The sequence below is a fragment of the Sylvia atricapilla genome, chromosome Z (assembly GCF_009819655.1).
Source record: "Sylvia atricapilla isolate bSylAtr1 chromosome Z, bSylAtr1.pri, whole genome shotgun sequence".
NCBI lineage: Eukaryota > Metazoa > Chordata > Aves > Passeriformes > Sylviidae > Sylvia > Sylvia atricapilla.
In genome coordinates this window covers 85,911,798-85,933,670 of record NC_089174.1, presented here as the reverse complement: position 1 = coordinate 85,933,670, position 21,873 = coordinate 85,911,798, and the positions used below count along the sequence as shown (strand labels likewise).

The following is a 21,873-nucleotide window of genomic DNA, read 5'->3' as shown; positions in this document are numbered from 1 at the left end:
CTTTCTTTGTGATTTACTCTGCTGTCTTTAAGTGATGTCTCATCTTCCTGTGGGATCTGCTTCCTCTGTTCCTCTTTAAGGTTTGGGATGTCTTCTACTGTCAGATGTCTGTTGTCACTTGGGTTTAGATTAGGTGGCTCTGGTCCACATAATTCTGGAAATTAGAAATTAGCAAAGAGCAGGGCCTGGCACCAAGGTCAGCCTCCACTCCTCCAGCCTTGACCATCAGTGTCAACTTCCCCTGATCTTTGACATCAGGGTATGCAGCATCTGTGTTGGATGTTTTTATTCACAAACTGATTTCCTGTCTGTCATCTTGCACTGTGTGTCATTTTCACCAGATGGAAGATGTCCAGGGCTGCTCATTAAAGAGGCTACAGCGTAATTAAACTCATGAGCCTTTTTTTAACCGTCTTAGCTTGGTGAATATCCAGTGTGTCACAAAGGTGGGCTTGTGAGGATTAATTGAGTCTTCCCAAGAACAAGCTCAGGAGTTGAGAGATGAGGTCAATTTTCACCCTTTTGATCTTCTGTAGCAAAATTCACACCTGTGAATGAGAAAATTATGACCTGTGAAATATTTTTTTTGAAGACTGATCTGTGATGAGGCTATCTCTAATGCAGTCTTTCTTCTGCTAGGATTGCAGCATCTATGCAGATATTTCAGCCTAGAGAGGTGTTTTACTGGCGACAGTGCCCCCAAAGGGAACTGGCTTAAACTCTAGGATTTTATCAAGAAACTCAAATCTCTAGCTCCAACATATTCACTAGCATAATGTAAATGTTATAGGTAGAATTTTACACTGTAAACTAGACCTGAACAATATGTATTTTTTTAAGAGATTAGAGAATACAATAGACAAACAGGAGAGGTGGTTTGTTTATTTTTTTTTTTTTTTAATTCCTTAGACAGATTATCTAATTCATTCTCTGGGTTCATAAAATATATAAGAGCATTTATTTGTCTGCCAGTCAACATCAGCATAAGCTACTTGACACAGATGTCAGTAGAAATAGCTGGATAACTGGATCTTCAGAGATAGAAAAATATAAATTTGTCTGATTTAAACTTTTTTTTTAAAAAAGGGTTACAAGAAAATTCAGGATTTGGGACCAACTAATTAGGACATTTGAACAAAGTCCTTAATTGCTTTTTGTTTAGTCAGGCAGGAAAGAGGCAGGAAACTTTCCTTACTGAAAAGAATACAAGAGAAAACTCACAGAAAATTATTAAGCTGTTAAAGATGGTTTAAAATTTTTGTAGGTATTGCTGAGGAATCTGGGCCAATAATAGCAATATTGCTCTTCAAGAAATTTGTGATTTTTACAGCTGAGAGGGAAATGTAGAAAGCATTTCCCTTTTTTTAAACTATTCTTTCTGTTCACTAATTCTGAACATACATATCTTAGGAAGTATTTGACACCTCTTCTACAGTAGAAAAGTATAGAAGATTTGCAGCCTTATTCAGACAGAAAAATTCCAAGACAATGGAATTGTCCATGGCTGTGACCATAGATGCCTGGCTTTATGGGAATATCATTTGGAAGAGGCAAAGAGTGCTTACCTATTTTCATGTGGGTTTTCTTCTTCCCTTTGTGTGGAAAGCAGCACTTCAGAAAACCCTTCATTTTCTTAGTTGCTAAGAGCTGGCACTACATCTTGACAGGAAGGGATACATATTGGTGCTTGGTCATTTATCAATATTGTTGTTGTTGGGTGAGTTATCAGTGCTGTTTTCTGCCCATGAGCATTATTTCTCTCTTTTACTTTCAGCAGCTGTGATCCCCAGCACACAGATAAACCAGAGTGGAACAGCAGCTGGGTCAGTGTCTTTGTCCCACCCCAGCAGCCACTCTTCCCCAGGACATAACCTCCAGGGCAGCCCTCTGCATCCTCCCCAGATACCTCTTCTTGCTGCTGCAGACCCAGAGAGGTAAGACCCTGTGTTTGAACCTGAGGCTGCACTGTCTTCAGAGCTGCCAGGATGGGGAGAAATACAATTCCTGGTTTACAGAAAGGCACTGGTGGCAGCCCTGGCCTAAAAACTGCTCTCTGGGTAGAGGTTTATAAGGAGATGGAGAGGTGAAATGGAATAACAGTGTTATTCCAGCCTGGGAGGGAGGCTTTCCATCCATCTCCATTTCAGGGACTTCCTTCAATCCCTTCTTGATCCCAACGAAGGGCTCAAGCAAGGGAAGTGAGACCAGCTGGCACACTGAAGTTCAGATGACCTTAGAATGAGGGCCCTAAGATTCATGTTTCTGTCTGTCTGTGGAAGAAGAGTCATATTCTGTCCATATTCTCCCAATACTAGGTATTTCTGAAGAAAGACTTTGCCTTTTTTTTTTTTAATTGCCATTTTATGAAGGACTATAGATAATGAGAAGATATTTATTTCACTAGTTTTAGTTTGATTTATAGTCAGGATTTATTTTATGACAGTTATGTATGTTTTATTATATGTTGGTTAGGTATTGCAAATTCTATGATTTTAGATATTTCAGTGACATAAAAAAACAGTTGCTTGGATGTGTTTTGATTTTCATCATTAGACATTTCCTAATTTATTTTCAGCAATCTTTCCAATGATTTAGGTAGTGTGTGGTACTACAGATGTGGAAATCTGTAGTTCATTGGACCAGAAGTCTACCAGACCACAAGTCTGAAGAGACCCAAGTAAATCGTTTTTAGTGGAAAAGTCAGGAAGATAGCATCATTACACAAAATACTAAACTTTTACTATCTGCTCATGGATACTTAAACATTATATTTAATTCTTTTTCAGTGCTCTAAGTGATAAATTGCTGTATTTCACTAATGTATTTCAAAGTATTTAATTTTCTTGAGTGACAGATATGACAGTAATTTGAAGAGTACAAAATCCCCAATTACAAACCTGAAAACAACCTTCTCTAGACTTCAATTACTGGTAAATGAGCATAATTTCTTTGGATGAAAGCAATATTCATTCTGCCTTGTATCAAGAAGATAGAAGAACATGATGTCTTGGGAAATTCACAACAGGTGAAAGTACATTTTTATTTCAGACTTCACATGTGAATTCAGCCAGTTCTGGAGCCACTGGAGGTTGTTGAGCTTTTTTTGTACATCAGTCTGAGGTGGAGCTTACTACCTCGTGATCACTGGAGCTCACCTGCTTGGTTTATTCCTTCCTTCCCACTCCTGCCCCCCTGATCCTGGTCTTTTTTCTGCTGGCTTTGTCCCTCTGGGCACATCCTCTGGGATTATCTCTGTTCTCTTGCCTGACAGAGAAGCCTTTCTCTCCCAGTTTTCTCTTCAGTGCATGGCCTGTCTAACATCCACACCCAATGATAGCCAGAGCATGAGGTGACAGGCAGGGACACATTAATAGTTGTTACAGGTATAAATATTATTATAAAAGACAGTGGTGTTATTGGCCCATTTCCAAGGTTCTTCTACTGTAAAACCATAGCAGAGGTGCCTAAAGTGAGACTTCTTCATTCATTCATTCAATTCCTTGAAGGTATTTCAAACGTCAAGATAATAGAGTACTCTGTGGAATAATAAAAAGTTAACATGGTATACTCCTTTTTCATGTGTTAAGTGTATACACACTCTCTAAGAATGCTTTAAGTGCTAATTCCCATATGTGGAGCTGCTTTGGATTAAATAAAAGTTCCAGTGTCTTCATTTAGATCATGTGACAGATGGTAGTTTAAATTCAGAAAAGGAAAGAAGTATCACTGCAGTGTTGGTTTAATTACAATACATACTGTAAAACTTAAGGGAATTCTTTAAAAGAAGAACTAAGACAGAACCTGCATCCAGAATCTAGCCCAGGGGCCTGGTGAGTAGGCTGTCAGCTCACTTCTTGGGTGTGATGAGAACAGTGAAAGTGTGAACAAACCTTCAGCAGAGAAAGTGGCAAGAGAGAGTGTTGTTAAAAGGTGTGAATCACCCTGCTCATTTCAACCTCCTTGCTGAGAGGTCTGCAGGATTAAGGGGTGCAAGTAGAGGATTTGTTGCCCCACATGCTAATAAGGATTGGACTAGATGACCTTTGAAGGTCCCTTCCAACCAAAACTGTTCTGTGGGTCTGTGCTGTGTGGTTCTGACACACTGTGCATGCCCAGGGTCATTTCACAGCTAGCACAGGCTGACCAGCAGTTGCTCCAGCAGAAGGCTGTATTCATTGGGCTGAAGCTGATACAAACTGCCCTGGCTCTTTGATGGTGCTGGGGACCAAGCCTGTGCCACTTCTTGGACAAGCAGACTCAGTTTTTTGAGAGACAGAAGCAGAAGGAAATAAGCAGTTTGTCTACATTTCCAGATGCCATGGGATAGAGAAATAATGGGAGGGTTTCTTCTGTGTCTTTCTCTTCTAGGTGGTGTGAGGGAAAGTGTGGACTTGATTAAGCCTTATTAATGTGAAAAACTGAACCAAATATGGAACACATCTTACACTGCATTCATCATGTGCACAAAACTCTGAGAACACATCGTGCAAGGCAGTTAGAGAGCTTGAATCCAAGAAACCACTTCGTTTATCGAAGGAAAGAACATAAATAATAAAGTGCAGACTTACATTTTGTCTGTCCCAGCTCTTTGATACTAACTTTGAGTGCTCTGCTAGTGTGAAGTACTGCAGCTGTTCAATAAAGGTACCAAATGTGTACCTACATCTATAATAGGGAATATATGCTGCACTTCCCCTTCACTCACTTCCTTAAATACAAGAAGGCCAGAGCATACAAACAAGCTGAAAGAACAATCTGATTAAAACTCAGATCAAAAATTACATGTTTATATGGGATAGTTAATACATGCAGCTCAGTGCCCCAAAACTGCTGGTGCTAAATGTTTGAAATTAGTATTTTTAAATTCTTTCCTTGTACAGTGAATTTTCCAAATATACATCTTGCTTTTGAGCAAGAACTAGCCTGTTAATCAGTGTGAGACAAGAACAAAATTTTTCACCGACGTGATGTACCAGGTGATTTTTTAATCCACCTGTGAACCAGAGCTAGCAGCATGTCCCTAAAGTATGATTCATCCCAGCTTTACAGGAATTTCCAGAGACTTTGTCAGGCTGACAAGAACTTAGGGCCAAAGTACTCAGTTCAGCAGCACCATTATTCTGTAGTAAGTTCTACAACAGTGATTCTTTTTGCTTATTTCAATGTGTGGTTATATTCCCTTTATGATTTCACAGTAAAATAGTAAGTAGCTCCAAGCTAGACTTCCAGAAGCTAAAAAAGCCTCTGAATAGTTCTTCCCAAGAAGCTCAGACTCCCAACATTCACATGTTACAAAGCCCTTTGTAGGTTGCACACAAAAAGCTGCCTCGAATGGGGTCCTTGGTTAACAGTGTGGTTTTGAAATAAATACATTAACTTTTTTCCAGGTGTGGGACACTTCAGAGGATTGCCAGTTAGCCACATTTTCTTACTAGCAAGCAAACAACACATATAAATGACAAATGCTCGAATCAGAGGAGTCAGTGAGGCTAACCCTGAACCTGAGCCATGGAGTCACAGAATCCTAGAATAATATAGGCTGGAAAAGACACTTTAGACCATCAAGTCCAACTGTTAACCTAACAGTGCCACACCACTAAACCATGTACCCAAATGCCACACATCCACCTGTCTGTTAAATACCTTCAGAGATGGTGACTCCACTGGGAGGTGTGGTCCAATGCCTGCCCACCCTTTCTGTGAAGAAGTTTTTTCTATTATTCAATCTAAACCTTCTCTGGCACAACTTGAGGATGTTTCCTTTTTTTTCTGTTGCTTGTTACTTGGGAGTAGGGACTGAATCCCACCTGGCTACAATCTCTTTTCAGAGTAAACCTAACAAAGTCTGAATTTTTTCTCACACTTCTTTTTTTTTTTCTTTCCAAAGGTATTTTTTCCCCTTCTTCACATTTACAAGAAACTTAGTTCTGTGGTACAATATAGGCACAGAAAATACTGAGGGATTTTATAAAATGTTACATAGTCTGCCTCCAGGGAGTCTGTATATTGAGGTGCCTGCTCACAGCTTCCTTCCTTAAATTCCACTTTAAATTCCACTTAAATTCTCCTTTCATCTTCTCACCAAAAAGAAGATGAGTTACTGGTCAGAGAAGTTGCTCTTCCGTCCAGTCATTTCTTCTTTCAGCTCTCTTTTGGTTTTCTTTCCCAAAATATTTCTGTTACGCAAGAAAATTGCATTCCTTAAAATAAACAAACAAACAAACAAAACAACCATAAAACAAAGAAAAACCCACAAAACTTTTAGCAGAGAAACCATTGGAGAGAAACATGCATCATAGGTAGGTAAAAAATTAGGGTTTTGTTATTTTGGTCAAATGAATATAATCGTAACTTTTGGGAAAACACCTTTATTTTTTCAATTTTGTTCTTGGCAAAAGGTGTGCTTTCCTTAAATGTTTTTTTAAAGCATGTTTATTTGATTGTCACTGATAGGTAGCCAGACTAAATTACTGTGCCACATGCTGGGTTTCACAATGCTGTGTTACAACAGAATGTTTCCTTCACTGACAGTGGACTGAGGGTCTGTGAAGACACTAACACACAGCATAAAGTGTGGAGCCACCCAAAATGTGGGTTCACAGAACAATGACAGAGCAGAGAATGGAGACATCATCCCAGATTTTCTGGATTTTCCTAGAAATAAAAATGCATTCAAGAAGGAATGATCATGGATTGTTCTTCATTTATCATTGTCAGAAAGTACAGGACACTGTTGGAGAGAGAAACCTGTTACAGGGAGCATGAAAGTCTGATCACCCTGCTGTGTGAACTGCATAACACCTGGATTTTTCCCAAACTGCTGGAGGCCAGTAAAAAAGACCCAGCCACTTAACAGAGCAGCAACCCATATAAATTATGTTCACAAGTCATTCAAAGAAAACTATGGCCTCTGGAAGAAAAAAAAAAAAAAGACCAAAGTTTTCAGGTTTAATGTTAAATTTCCACTTCAGAAACATATCTGTAGCAACCGTAAGGATTCATTTTGTCTGAATAGTGACATATGCTTTAATTTACAGTGCAAAGTTGAGGGAAAAAAAAAAAAGAGAATGAAGACAGAAATACATCCAACATAATTATATAGTCCCTGTCTCAAATATTTAATGTTAGTAGCATATTGTGCCATTGTGTAGCATGGATTAATGGTAGGTAAATTATGTCTCTTATATGCAGGTGCAGTTTCTTTTCTTTCAATATATGTAAAAAAATACTTGGTTGTAGTGAAATAAATTGAGGAGTTACAAAGCACATGGGTTTCTAGGTGGAGAAACATCTTATATATATTCTTGCCACAGAGACATAAGAGGTTGTTCTTCCACTGCACCAAGGATTTATTTGTAGGTGGCCAACCATGAGAAAATAAACTGAATGAAATTACTATGTAAATACACCATTTATACTGTATATGACCAGTCCTGGTCATTAACAAACCCCTTTTGTATGTAGCATTTTATTAATCAAACAGGTAAGCTTTGGTAACTTTGTTATCCATCTTGCTTCCTACCAAATCTAGTTATTCTCCAGCAAGACACCTTTTTACAGCTAAAACTGGAAAAGAAAAATTTTCTTAGAGGCTCCAGAAACATTCCTGCTCAGATTTTACACCTATCAGGGGCATAGGAAAGGGCAACTTTCTGCAAATCTGGCTGGTTCCTGATTGAATTGACACCTGGGCTTGCCTATAGCTCTTGATTGCAGTTTCCAAGTGGTTACAAGCTGGCCCTGAGTGTTTCAGGAGCAAAATTAAATTAGCTGCACTCCCAGGATATAATGAGATCTGTTCAGAGACAAATCTGGGCTGCAACAAGTGCAAGTTTCTCTTTTGTTGAGCAGAAGGAAAGAAAAAGTAGATAACTGTAGTCGTGGATATGGGTAAGCCAGGTAGATTTATAAATAATTATAAAGACCACTTTTATGTCTGCTAAAAAGGAATCCCGTCTGGCTGTAAAATATAATGCATTATTACTGGGAGGAAGTTTTTTGGATGTTAAATCAAAGGTAAATTTGTAAAACTCTGCTTTCCACTTTGAGTTTTGAAAAGGATTTTTCCCATTAGTGGCTACTGGTTGAAATAATTTTTCAGAAATTAGTTTTCAGAAATTAATCCTCAAAACACAAAGGATGATATCCATGATTTTTAAAATAAAAATAGTATTTAAAGACTGTCTGTGTTTGGCTCTCCTTCTCTGTCAGGAGATAACATTCTTTCTATGTGACTGCTATACAAAAAACTAACTCCAGTTTTTACTCAGGAGACATATAACCAGATAGTTATAGCACTTTTAAAAAACCTCTGATGTTTTTATCACAATATAACTACTGAATTATCTTTCTAAAAAAACAATTGTTTTGTAGTATTACTGTGAAATATGTGCATGCTTTATTCTCTTATTCCTGGTATGTCTTTCAGTCTATGCTGCATCAGTTATCTGGAACAATGAAATATTTGACACATTAAAGACTCAATGGCTCAGCAATAACATCTTTATTTCCTCCATCCATATAGCATTTCTGAAGCAATATATGTTTATGAAGTTAATATCACATCAGCACCAGGAGCATCCAAACCCTACCTAATACGCTTAAAAATGTGCTTCTCACAGAAAACTGAATGGGCAGTACATCATCCAGAGTTCATCTTCCTACTTATTACACTCCAAATATAGATTATAGTTCACCAGAAATGTAGTAAATACCTTTCAAATGAAGACAAAATCACAGAGATAATATCTGGTAGATGCAGACTCTTAGCTGCAGCATAATCTTTTATCTCAAGCGACTTGGATTTAAATGCAGTTATAACCTGTAGGATGACCCTGCTCAGAAGCATTCTGTAGAACTGCTACTGGAGTTTCACCTTCTGTTGTACTCAGGATGTGATAAAAACTTCATTACACTTCTCTCCTGTTTTTCCCAAAAACAGGAAAAACATGTTTTTACTGGACCACCACCACCACAACAACAAAAAAAGGGAAAAGAAAGGAAAAAAAAAATCTAATACATTGAGTTTCAGTCTCAGAACAGCAGGGAGCAGTTCCATACTTTAGAACACCAGGAGATATTGTTAACTGCAGGCACTGATCCCTCCTAACAGCAGCCACTGAGCACACAGAGGAGGGTGTGCTCCTCTTCCTCCTCAGCAGAGTTGCAGCTTGTTTTTAGTGGTGGAGAGACAGGCTGATCTTCATCAGGATTACCATGTCACTTTCCACTCACTCAGAAATATCATGGCTCTTTTTTGGTGTTTGGGAATGTTTCCAGCTCTCCTCTCATTGATGAAAAAAAATGGGCCAGAGCCCTTCCTGAGCTTTCATTAACTAGCCAGATCCCAACTAGTCCGCAAAAAATATAGCATGACCTAACTGTAATATACTTTGACATATGCAGTTTTAAAGGAAATGCAGAAAAAAAATCCGAAAAAAAAAAAAGTTAAATTCCATAAAACTTGTGTAAAATCTTCAAAAGTAGTGCATATCCTTGTAGTGCTGGAGTGACAGAGCTGTGTAAAACACACCACAGAGGTGATGAACCTCTGTGGCAGCTGCACCACCACATCTGTTCTCAAGCATTCTCTCCTCTGCCAGGCTTGTAAGTTTATCGTTTGAGTCCAGATCAACATTTTGATGTAGTCAGATTTTAGAAAACAATTTAACACTTGCCCTTACCTGCATTATATTGACATCAGATTGTTAATTTTCGAATAGTTCTGTGTAACATATGAAGATTTCTAAAGCCTGAAATCTGGGCCTGAACCTAATACCTAACACCTCAGTGACCTGAACTGATCTCTCACTGTCAGTGGGGAAGAACAGCTATCTACTGATAAATAAAGTTGATACAAAGCCTTACTATAAACAGCTGGCAGTGCTTCCAAAATCAGGTCCCCCTTGAGGCATCTCCTCCAATTATGACTTAGACATGTGCACAGAAGGAGTGAGTTAAAAGTAGTTTTCCATGATAAGGGGCAGTTCAGCCTGCTAATTTCCCAGATGCCAAGTCTAATGACGTGAAACCACGTGAAAATATGTAATCTCCATTTGGGCTGCACACTGTTAATTCTGGAAGTCTGTATCTATGCTAATAACTCAAGTGATCTAAATAAAGTAAAAACAATCCTTACCTCTCACGTATTGAAGACTTTACAGTTTTGTGCTTTTGAACTTGTAGGTTTGTTGCTCCAGCTCCTTCTCCTCATCACATCAGCCCCCAGAGAATGTCCATTCAACATCCCATAATGCAGAGACAGACTCCACAACCTCCTCAGCTTCCACAGCTTGCAGGGATGCCTCTGAAGACATACCAGCCAGCAGAAAGCCCTTCTTTGCAGCCAAACACCCTTCACATCCAGGGTAAGAAGGAAGAATCTTCATCACTGATGTTAGTTGCTTGTTGCTATTGCTTATCTTTAAATTAAGTGCTTCAGGGACTGGCACTCATATTTTTAAGGTACTTTTCCTTGAAAGACCCTGGGAGGAAGCCTTCAGAAACATGCCTTCAGACCTCCTTAACAGTCTTACCTTAGCTAGCTGCTAATCGTCCTGATATGGAGAGCTACATGTTTCTCTTCAGACTGATTTTCAGTGCTGTTCCTGAAACAGAATGGCAAAAACTTCTGTGATGGCTTTTAATTTTCTGATCTCTCCTGATTTAGCACATAAGCATTAATCAGGTTTTCAAGAGGCAGGATATTTTTCTCCCTTACACTTGTGGGGAAATGGAGAACTCCTGGAAAAGCTGGCAGCCCACAGCTTGGACAGGAGCACTCTTTGCTGGGTTAAGAACTGGCTGCATGGCTGGGCCCAGAGAGTGGTGGGGAACAGTGCTGCATCCAGCTGGGGACAGTCCCAGGGTGTCCCTCAGGGGTCCGTGCTGGGGCCAGCCCTGTTCAGTATCTTTACTGATGACATGGATGAGGGGATTGAGGCTTTCATCTGTAAATTTGCAGAAGACACGAAGCTGGGAGTGTGTGTCAATCAGCTGGAAGGTAGGAGGGCTCTGCAGAGAGACCTGGAGTGGTTGGATGGATGGGGAGAGTTTAATTAGTCCAAATGCTGAGTCCTGCATTTTGGCCACAAAAAACTCTGTCATAGGCTGGGGACAGAGTAGTTGGACAGTGCCCAGACAGAAAGGGACCTGGGGGTGACAGCAGCTGAACATGAGCCAGCAGTGCCCAGGTGGCCAAGAAGGCCAAAGGCACCTGGCCTGGATCAGGAATGGTGTGGCCAGCAGGAGCAGGGAGGTCATTCCTCCTCTGTACTGGGCACTGGTGAGGCCACACCTCGAGTGCTGTGTCCAGTTTAGGAAGGACACTGAGTGCTGTGTCCAGCTCTGGGTGTCTCAGTTTAGGAAGGACACTGAGTGCTGTGTCCAGCTCTGGGTGTCTCAGTTTAGGAAGGACACTGAGTGCTGTGTCCAGCTCTGGGTGTCTCAGTTTAGGAAGGACACTGAGTGCTGTGTCCAGCTCTGGGATCTCAGTTTAGGGGGGATGTTGAGACACTTGAGCTCATCCAGAGGAGACAACGAGGCTGGTGAGGGGCTGGAGCACAAACCCTGTGAGGAATGACTGAGGGAGCTGGGGCTGTTCAGCCTGGAGAAAAGGAGACTCAGGGGTGACCTTGTCACTCTCTACAACCCTCTGAAAGGTGTCTGTGCTCAGCTGGGGTTGGGCTCTTTCTCCAGGCAGAACTGACAGAACGAGAGGATGCGGCCTTAAGCTGCACCAAGGGAAATATAGGTTGGATACTAGGAAAATTTTTTTCACAGAAAGAGGGATAAAGTACTGGAATGCTCTGTCTGGGGAGGTGGTGGAGTCACCCCCACCTGGATGGAGTCTGGATGTGTTTAAAGAAAGCCTGGATGTGGCACTGGGTGCCATGGTTTAGTTGAGGTGTTAGGGCTGGGTTGGACTCAATGATCTTGGAGATCTCCTCTAACCCAGTCATTCTGTGAATTCTGTATGAACTCTTCTGTAAGCACAAAGACTCTTGCAGCTGTGTTCCCACTTGTGCCGTGTAATCAGCTTCCACAAGACCTCTCTCTCTCTTCAGTCCTGTATATTTCTTCTGTAGCCAAGAAGAAAATTAACAGCTCGTGGGTTGTTTTGTTTGATTGTTTTTCTTAGCTAGTGTGGAGACTGAATGCTAATTACCTTAACATTTGAGGACTGTGTTGACAGAAGTATTGTTGTTTCCTCTCAACTGCTTAAATACAGTTTGCCATATTTATAGACACAAGGCACATAGCAGACCGGACTTTTAAAAGTCTTGGAATTCTGCTTATTGATCAGGCTGCCTGAGAATTACCATTGTAGATATCATAGGAAACATCCTGGGAAGAGCATGGTGTCCTGGTTTTCGGTAGCAGGGGGTCCACAAAGATGACTCCTGTGAGAAGCTATGCTGCTGGCCAAAACTGGGGCAAGGGGAGATGCTGGTAATGCCTCTGTGATGACATATTTAAGAAGAAATTCAAAGTAGACACACGGAGCCAGAGAAGAGAAGGAGGTGAGAACATGTGAGGGAAACAACATGGAGACACCAAGGTCAGTGGAGAAGGAGGGGCAGGAGCTGCTCCAGGCCCCAGAACTGAGATTCCTCTGCAGCCTGTGGTGAGACCATGGTGGAGCAGCTGTGCCCCTGCAGCCCCTGGGGATCCACAGGGGATGCAGAGATCCATCCACAGCCCCTGGGGATCCATGGAGGATGCAGAGATCACCCACAGCCCCTGGGGATCCATGGAGGATGCAGAGATCACCCACAGCCCCTGGGGATCCATGGAGGATGCAGAGATCCACTCACAGCCCCTGGGGATCCACGGGGATGCAGAGATCACCCACAGCCCCTGGGGATCCACAGGGATGCAGAGATCACCCACAGCCCCTGGGGATCCACAGGGATGCAGAGATCCACTCACAGCCCCTGGGGATCCAGGGGGATGCAGAGATCCATCCACAGCCCCTGGGGATCCACAGGGATGCAGAGATCCACCCACAGCCCCTGGGGATCCATGGAGGATGCAGAGATCCACCCACAGCCCCTGGGGATCCATGGAGGATGCAGAGATCACCCACAGCCCCTGGGGATCCACAGGGATGCAGAGAGCCACTCACAGCCCCTGGGGATCCATGGAGGATGCAGAGATCACCCACAGCCCCTGGGGATCCACGGGGATGCAGAGATCACCCACAGCCCCTGGGGATCCATGGAGGATGCAGGGATCACCCACAGCCCCTGGGGATCCACAGGGATGCAGAGATCACCCACAGCCCCTGGGGATCCACAGGGATGCAGAGATCACCCACAGCACCTGGGGAAGGTGCCCGTGCTGGAGCAGGTGGATGCCTGCAGGAGGAGGCTGTGGTCCTGTGGAGGACTGGATGCAGAGAGGGGGCCCAGCTTCCAGGCTGGAGCAGCGTGTCCTTGGAGGGCTGCAGCCCGTGGAAGAGTGACCCACCCTGCAGCAGTTTTGGGAGGATTGTGTGCCCGTGGGTGGGACTCACACTGCAGCAGTTTTTGGAGGATTGCTGCTCGTGAGATTGGAACCAGGCTGGACAAATTAATGGAGAACTGTCTCCATGGGAGGGACCCCATGGTCTCACAGGGGAAGGACTCCTGTCCCTGGGCAGTGGAAGAAAACCTCAGGTGACAAACACCAAAACCCCCACACCCTGTCTCCTTGAGCTGTGGGTGGGAAGGAGGGAAAAGTGGGAAGCTGGAGGGGAAAGAGTGTTTTAAGGGCTTATTTCACTTCTCAGTATCCTCTTCTGATTCTGTTAGTAATAAATTTCACTTTGCAACCTTAAGTTGAGCCTGTTTTGCCCTTGAAGTGTTCTCTCTTGGCCCTTATCTCATTCATGAACCCTTTTTTCCCCTTTTTCCATCTGGTGCTCAGCAGTAGCAGAGGAGAGTGAATGAGCAACTCTTGTAGGTGCCTGGCATTAGGCTAGTGTCAAACTATGACACAAGGCTTCTTTTATTTTCTTCCACTGATGTAAGCAGTCTCTCTAGGCAAAGAGGGGAAAGCATCTCCCTGAGTCCATAAATGTGAAGGAGAGAAAGGAGAGTGCCAATCCTGTTACATTCTTTGTATTGTACTGGCCACAGAGAAATAGGATCTGAGACAGGAGATTTTCTTCACAAAGTAGTAACTCCTTGAATCACTGATCACTACTAGAAGAACATGAAATTATTTCCCAGTGGAAGTAAGCAGTTATTGTTGGCTTTCTATATTCTCTGGTAGAACTCTTGACTAATAATGAATGGCCAACAGAGTACAAGGTGAAATTTCTTAATATACAGTTCATTGTCATATGACGTGTGAAAAACAGGTCTGGTAAATTCCTAGTGCAAGGCTTGAAGGGAACAGGTTAGCCCTTCTCATTTCACAGTACAAAACATTTTACTTGATTCCCTTTTTTGCTGAACATTTGGCAGGAACTCATCTTCTGGAAAGGCATTGAGACATCAAGGTCTGTCTTTCTGTGTGGAACAAAATTGTCTTTCAGTTATATAGATAACTTTAACACCTTCTTCCTCTCATTGGGGCCATGGCCATGGGAGTTTTAGGAATCCTAGAAGCTGGGAGCACAACCAGTTGCTCCAAAGTAGAAGGCTTTCTGAAGAATCCTGCCTCTCAAGGGTTCACAAATCACCCTGGATTAATTGTTGCTCCACACAGGATTAGAACCAGCTTGTGCACTGACCTTTATATCTCCTTGGGCATCTTCTCTTCAGGGCTGGCCAGAACAATTCTGCTGTGTTCTCATCTCCCTCTCCTACAGTCCAAAGAGGGTTTAAAAGGACAAAAGATGTGGGTCATCATTCTTTAAAAGAAGAAGGCCCAGTAGAGACCCTCATCTGAGTGAATGTCACGTTTGAATTGAAGGCCTATTACACGTCCAAATTTAAGTTATAGTTTAATGCTATCTTCTGAGATCGAAAAATGGTAGACTTTCAAGGGCTTGGACCTTGAAGCCATACTTAGTCCCACGTTAGCATTTCTGTGTCTGCCTCATCCTCTTAGGAAAGCCTATGTTGAAAATAGACATTGCTGACAGGAACTATATGCACACAGCTAACAACTCAAAGTTCGAATTCTAAAGATCTTTGTACTTAAAACTGGTATGAAGACAATATAGACTAAACTTTTAAATTTTTTTTTAGCATTGAAAGATATAATACAGTGCAATTCAACACCCACAATGTGGGTATTAAATGTTTTTTCAAAGATCAAGTAACCTATTGTCACTGTTACAAGGTATTTTGTCAGAATATACTCCTTCCAGCTTAAGCACAGCTGTCTCTTCCTATATGCTGCACTGAAAGCATTGTTCTGTTGGGCTTAAAGGCTTACCTAAACTCTCTCTCTCAAAAGCAGATGTTTCAAGAGTTCTTGTTTTCCCAGTACCAATACAAAGATTGCTGTCTTCCTTGGTCAATTCATTACAATGCAGAAAAACACCACAGAGTTGTCTCCACACCATGCTATTATGTATACAAGAAGTGGCTGTGGGAAGCTCTGTTAATTTCTATCTCCTGCAGTTCATAACCTGCCTTTTCAAGATTTAAAGTGCTGTAACTGTGGCCACTTCAGCTCAATCTGCTACTAGACAATGGTGACAATTTGCCTCAGAATGTAGTCTTAAACTTGTCAGTTCCATTTAAATTTGCTTTATCAAGGAAGAAAGAGTTTCATTGCTCAAAAGCTTTTTGAAGAAAACAAGTTCTAAACAGACACAGTTTCTGAGAGCCTGAACATCTTAAAAGATCATGGTGATCTCAGATTAATATCCTTTAGAGAGAATATGTATGAGATCCAAGACAGCCTTCTTGTATCTAATAGCTACTTGTATTGTGAAATGTCTTTTTCTTGGGAGAACATTGTCTACAGTTCAAGTTTTATGTCCTGAGTGATTTTCAATCACTCAGGACAGAGTGATTGAAATATGTCAGAGAGGGCTTTCTATTGCTTCAGTTAATATTACATAATTGACTAAAAATTCCCTTTTCTTGCTCTCGTGAAATTAACAATATCCTTTGCTGCATGGAATGTTCAGAAGTGATGACATTAGATGCCTCACTGAGCCGTAGAAGTGAAGCTCTTCTTTTGCTTTCATTAGACTGTAGTATCTTGTACTGCATTACTATTCTGAAAACTGAACACTGAAAATCTGACCTGGAGACTGGGATGAGAATTCCCACCCAGATGCTGTTGTACGCCAATGGAATATGTGTTTGTAGACAGAAGACAGTGCAGGTGCTGGAAATCTGCAACCAGTGGCCCAGCACCTGCATTGTACTGATGAATCTTTTCAGCCATGGAAAACTACTCTCAGAAGGCACAGGCACCTACAGCCCACAGGCAGCTGCAAAAACAAGGTACTGCTTGCTCTGAGACAAGCCAGAAGAGATGTGCTAGGTATGAAAGGAAAGAACAGCAAAAGTTCTCTCTTCCCTCTTCACAGTGAGAAAATTTATTGTGCTTGTAGTGTGGAGTAATGCAAAACTTCTTCGGGCATGGGCAAAGCTGATTTGCTTTAGGATGCGTCTGATACTGTGAACATTTTTGCATTAGAAATCAGGTTGTCCTTTAAAATTGTGTCTGTAACTCTGCTCACATGTGTTTGTGGGTTAAGCTGATGACCAGCACTGTCTTAGTCATGGAAGAAATTTAAAAACAACAAAAAAAAAAAAGCCAAGTATTCATTTAAACAAAAGAAAAAGTTATTATTTCTTTAAAAAAATTGTTAGCTGATATGACTTAGCTGTATTAGTGCCTCTATACTGACAGGTCTACTAGTAACACCTATCTTTATATTACAAATAAGATGTTAATAAACAGAAACAGTTCTATTTTATCACATTTGCAAATCAGTCTGTTAGTACAGTAGGTTACTTGGGTCTCACTCTTTTTTTTCCTTTTGTTCTTCACAGCCAGATGGTACCACATGATTACTTGGTGTTTGTGTGATTTGCCTAGGGGACATGCAGAAATATACCCCAAAGAAACACTAATTTGAGGTCTTGCAGACCAAAGACAGCTGGAATTTTTACATGCCACAGCAGCAAAGGCTACTCACACATGGCACATATTTCTGAATGGCAACTATAATGATTTTCTTGAGAAAATATTCTCTCTGTCTTGTGACAGGCAGAGAGATGACTGAGGAGGAAAAAAGATGTCCATTAGAAACTTCCTACCATGTGTAAATTAGAATTGTGGCAGTAATTAATCCCATATCTATAATGAAATCTTTGTCCACAACAGTTCAATAGGAAAAGGATGATATTACATCTATTACAAGTTGTGGTGTGTGGACCACAACTGCACGTGTGAATTTGAGCTGAGCTGTCCACCAGGGCTTTTTAGATGTTCAGCATCTCGCAGTGCAAGGCTCTTTATGTGATAAAAAAACAAGAACTACTTGCTTTTAGAAGTAATTATTTCAGCTTACAGCTCTTTTATCATATTCAAAAATATTTCACTTTGCTAAGGAAGTTATGCTGTCATTTAGAAAAGTAGCTGTTTGTTCTGTGCCTTGACATCGTGAATCTTGGCTGTAGTGCACTGATTCAGAGAAACGCAGCTGATGTAAATTTGTGCATGTTTTAAACAGTTTAATAAAGACAAACATACACAATCCAGAATTGCAGCTGAAATGTTCAGTTGCTGGAACTTTACTAGCCAACCTGTTTGCCATTTTTTTAAGTTTCTCCAGTGCTGCATGAAAACAGAGAAATCTGATGCTACAGCTAGTCCCCTAAAAGATATCTCAAGTATGGTCAAGGTCTACTGCCTGAATTTGATATTATTTTCTTTCATATTATCCTACATTCAGCTGTGTTGTAGATTATCTTAGGCACAATGCTGTGTGAATAAAGACACCAAGTCTGGATGTTTTGCTGTGTCACGTTTGGCTTCAGTTCTAAGACATCTGCACTGCGGCTTGATGCGCTGCAGATGGACACAAAGACATTTAGAATAGTGCTAAATAACTGAGGGGAAGAGAATTGCATATGCTTGTTGCTTGTTTATTACTTTCTATTTTAAAAGATGGATAATTGACACTGAATTCTGAAAAGAACTTGTACATACAAAAGTTACATTACTTTCTTGTGCTCTCTTTCCATTATAAAAATTTTTGCCCAGAGCCTCTATGTATGACCATCAGCCAGCAGGTTTTGCATAAGTGATAGATCCTTGGATTTTATTCAGACTTTCCATGGATAATCTTCTATTATTTTGAATTCAGCATTTTCTTAGATTTTTCAGGCAGATGCACAGTGTGACTCTGGAGAGTACCAGACACAGGATTGCTCAGCACAGGGAGAAATCTGGAAAATTTCAGCTTCTAGCCAGTTAGTGCCTCTCACAGGTCGTGGTGGAATCAGGATGTCCATGTAGCAGATTGTGTTTGAAATTAGTAGCAACTTGAAGAAGTTTTGGGAGCATCATATCATTACTGCTTTATTTCTTTAAAATTATTGTACACTTGGTGGTAGGGCCATTGAGGTTTTCATCATTCTCATGGACATGGTTCCACATAATATCCTTTGTATCCCTGTCCTGGTGTTTTACTGACGGCCTTCTTCTCATTCTAGGTTTTTATGGGCAGCTTCAGACTTTCTGCCCTCCACATTATGCTGACACTCAGAAGGACATACAAGACAGTGTTTCTTGCAGTATGGTTCCTTCTGTTGACTGCTCAGCTCTCACCTCAGCGGGCCAGGCAGGGCTTGGCATTTTCCATCGGAGCTTTTCAGACCACTCTGGTATCAAAGGTAAATTACAGCTGGTGACTCCGTGTATGATTGTGTGCAGTTTGTGAACTTGGGCAGACGTGCATGAGCTGAGTACTTGGGTGGGACGTGACACAACAGATTAGACTCGGTACAAAGAGGAGATGGCTTTCAGGCCCTCGTGGAGTGGTTGGTGTTGGGAGGACAGCAGTCACCAAAGGTGACAGTAACAACTGGCCTGTGTGCAGTCTGCACACTCTTGAAGGCTTCTCAAGGTTCTAGTTTGTGGGGCTTAGACAGTCTCTGGCTTGTGTACTTGAATTGAAATACAGTCCATTAAGCCCCCGGTGATATTTGTACAGCCACTCCACTCAACTAAACATACTGTGGCAGGGGCCTGAGATGATTCATACTACTGATTTTGCTTGGTGCATGTTTAGTTTTTATCAGTCTTCAATTTCATTTATTCACGTTTCCATGACTAAAACTGCCCGGGTTGCACACTCCTCTGTGTGCACTTAACTTAGTCTGTGCCTAGATAAAAAGTACTTAAGGGGCTTGCATGCTGCTCTGGAAGGATGAAAGATCTCTGTGCAAAGGATCAGTATGAGACAGTGAGCCTAATCTTAGCACTCAATTAATGCCCAGGTCTTTTACTGTCCTTCCACGCAGGATGAATCAACCCACTTAACATTTACTGTGCTTTGAAGTCCCTTATATGTCTTGGTCCTTCAGAAGTGTATTTCAAAGCCAGTGCACCTGTAATAACAAAGAGGGATCTCACAGTGTGTAAATGTAATCCAAAAGATGGATAACATTTTGTGTGTGTTTGCAAGAACAAGTAACATACAGTTCCTCTTGGGCTTACCACTCACACTTGTAAAAGGTAGTAATTTCTGTGGCAGGGTCTACTTTACAACAAATACATTTTACAAAATTTTGTTGTCTTTTATCCTGTGTTCAATGTGATGAAATTTATTAAACAAGCATGAGGTTTATTTTTTAAATCATCACAATTTTAACAGCCACTAAATGGGGAGGTGTTAGTTGCAATGAAATCTGCTCTACTTCAGACTTGATTATGACAGAACTGAAAATTCCTGCCTTAGAAAGCAGTAAGTTATGTGATTAATTTCATACATATATTGGCTTATTTATTTTATTTGTGTATTCGATCTAAAACCATTTCCAGTTCTATGCATAAGGATTAGGACCTACTTCATTATATAGTTATACTACTTATTAACTGGAGGTTTTTTTTGTTTTATTTCTTCTCTCAGTGTGTGACTTTCCAGCAGGGTCTGTAGGTATCTTTGGTGATTCAGCCTGCAGCATGCCAGAGGACAGCAGTTTCCTACAAGTAAATGCAGTGGATCATTGTTCCAGCCAGCTTTCTTCTGTGTACACTGAAGGCTAAAGTAATGCATGTCTAGTTCCAACAACTTGATTCTGTTTCATCATGCCCTTCTGTTTTAGCCCTACAAATACTTTCTCTCCATTAAACTGCCATGTATGTATGGGGATATGACTAGATATACATACATAATGGAGAGGAAAAAAGCAATTACCAAGCATTCTTCATTTAATCAAGCAGCCAGCTGAGAAGGAGAATGTTTGGAGAAAGCAAGCTTTGCCAAAACCTTAGCAATTATTTCTTTTCTTCTTATTTGTTGTACATCAACTATGCTTTTAAAATTACTTCTTCATTTTATTTCTCAAAGGGAATTCAGAGACCAAATAGTAAAATTGGTTGTTGGCTGTAATAGTTTCAAGATGAATGGGTGCACTTCCGGAAGAACACAGCTTTAGAAAATTCCTTTTTCAAAAAAAGGAAAAGAAACAGAACCAGAGCATACTACAAACATTTCAAAGGCATACAGTTTTTGCACAACCTGTCTGCATGTGATAGTTCCAAAGTTTAACACACACCAGTATCCATAAAGAAGATAAATTAGACATATATGTTGGTACTACCTATTGGAGGCATTTTTTGGATCAAAGGTTGTTGATGTAGGATTTCTTACAGGCCTCAGGTTAGGTGTCCTTTCCTTCCCTCTTTATTCTAAGCCATACAATATGGCTACTACTATTTTCCCAATATTAATTCTGATCATTTAAGCATGAATAAGAAGGTTTAAATACACAAGAAGTTACATGGACTTTGTCTCTATTTAGCACATCTGCTAGATAAGCATAAATGCATTTTAACTTTCAGTTGCTTTTTAATTAGATTGTAGAGCATTGTTGCTATATGTGCTATAATCTTCTGCAGGAAGGTTTAAAATATTTTCTAGGAAAGATTCTTCCTTAAATTCCACATACTTTGTTAAATCTGTACTGATTCAATTAAATTTTGATTGTCCTAGTATTTTTCCGTAACACATTTTCAGAAAGAAGAACTACTCTTAAGTGTACTATTGGTCCTTTGGTTAGAGAAATAAAACTGGACTGGTTTGGTGGTTTTGACTTTTTCTATCAATGTCAGGCTCAAGGTCCTCAAATTTAGTCCAGGATGCAAGCAAATTAGGTTGTCCTTCATAAAACATACAAGGTCATGAGTTAAAACCAGTATTTTGCAGTGGAGATTTTATCACTGTGATCCTGTATACCTTGAGACCAACTCTTACATTAGTAAGACTGAGTTTTTAGGTTTTAATTCCTGTTCACCCATTTTGTGGCCTTCTTATTATGTAGTGTACATCTTAATATTCTCATGACCTGAAAGAGCAAGGACAGAAAGCTCATACTTGCAGGCTGGATCATAACTATGCTTCTGAAATCACTCTTCTAAAAAGATAAATTTAAAAAAAAAAAAAAAAAAAAAAGGTTTATACAAACTTTTTTTTTCTTTCTTGGCAAATTTTTGAGGGTTTTTAAGTCTATTTTGGCTCAAATTCATAATTTAATCTGCAATTATGTGGAGTAGATGAATTTATGTCCAGATGTTTGTGCACACTGGCAGTCTTTTGAGGTTTGCACTCATGAAGTATATTCCTATGTGCAGTCATGTGCTTATATATTTAATGGAGAGATTTTCATCCGATACATAGAATATATGGATAAAACCATGCACATAAATGAAGAACAATGAGAAGTGACTGAAATACAGCTAATTCTG

The 21,873-nt window shown here is 40.7% G+C and overlaps 1 protein-coding gene across 1 annotated transcript in view; it reads left to right on the top strand.

Annotated features, from left to right (window-relative positions):
• The window catches only part of GLIS3 (GLIS family zinc finger 3), a 127,445-nt gene extending 106,708 nt beyond the window's left edge, over positions 1-20,737 (top strand). Inside the window, exons 6-9 of the mRNA XM_066338551.1 lie at positions 1,775-1,934; positions 10,186-10,367; positions 18,618-18,797; positions 20,036-20,737. Coding sequence (XP_066194648.1) covers positions 1,775-1,934; positions 10,186-10,367; positions 18,618-18,797; positions 20,036-20,172 — 659 coding nt within the window. The 3' untranslated portion in view covers positions 20,173-20,737. The remainder of the gene's footprint in view (positions 1-1,774; positions 1,935-10,185; positions 10,368-18,617; positions 18,798-20,035) is intronic.
• Positions 20,738-21,873: the final 1,136 nt, after the last annotated feature.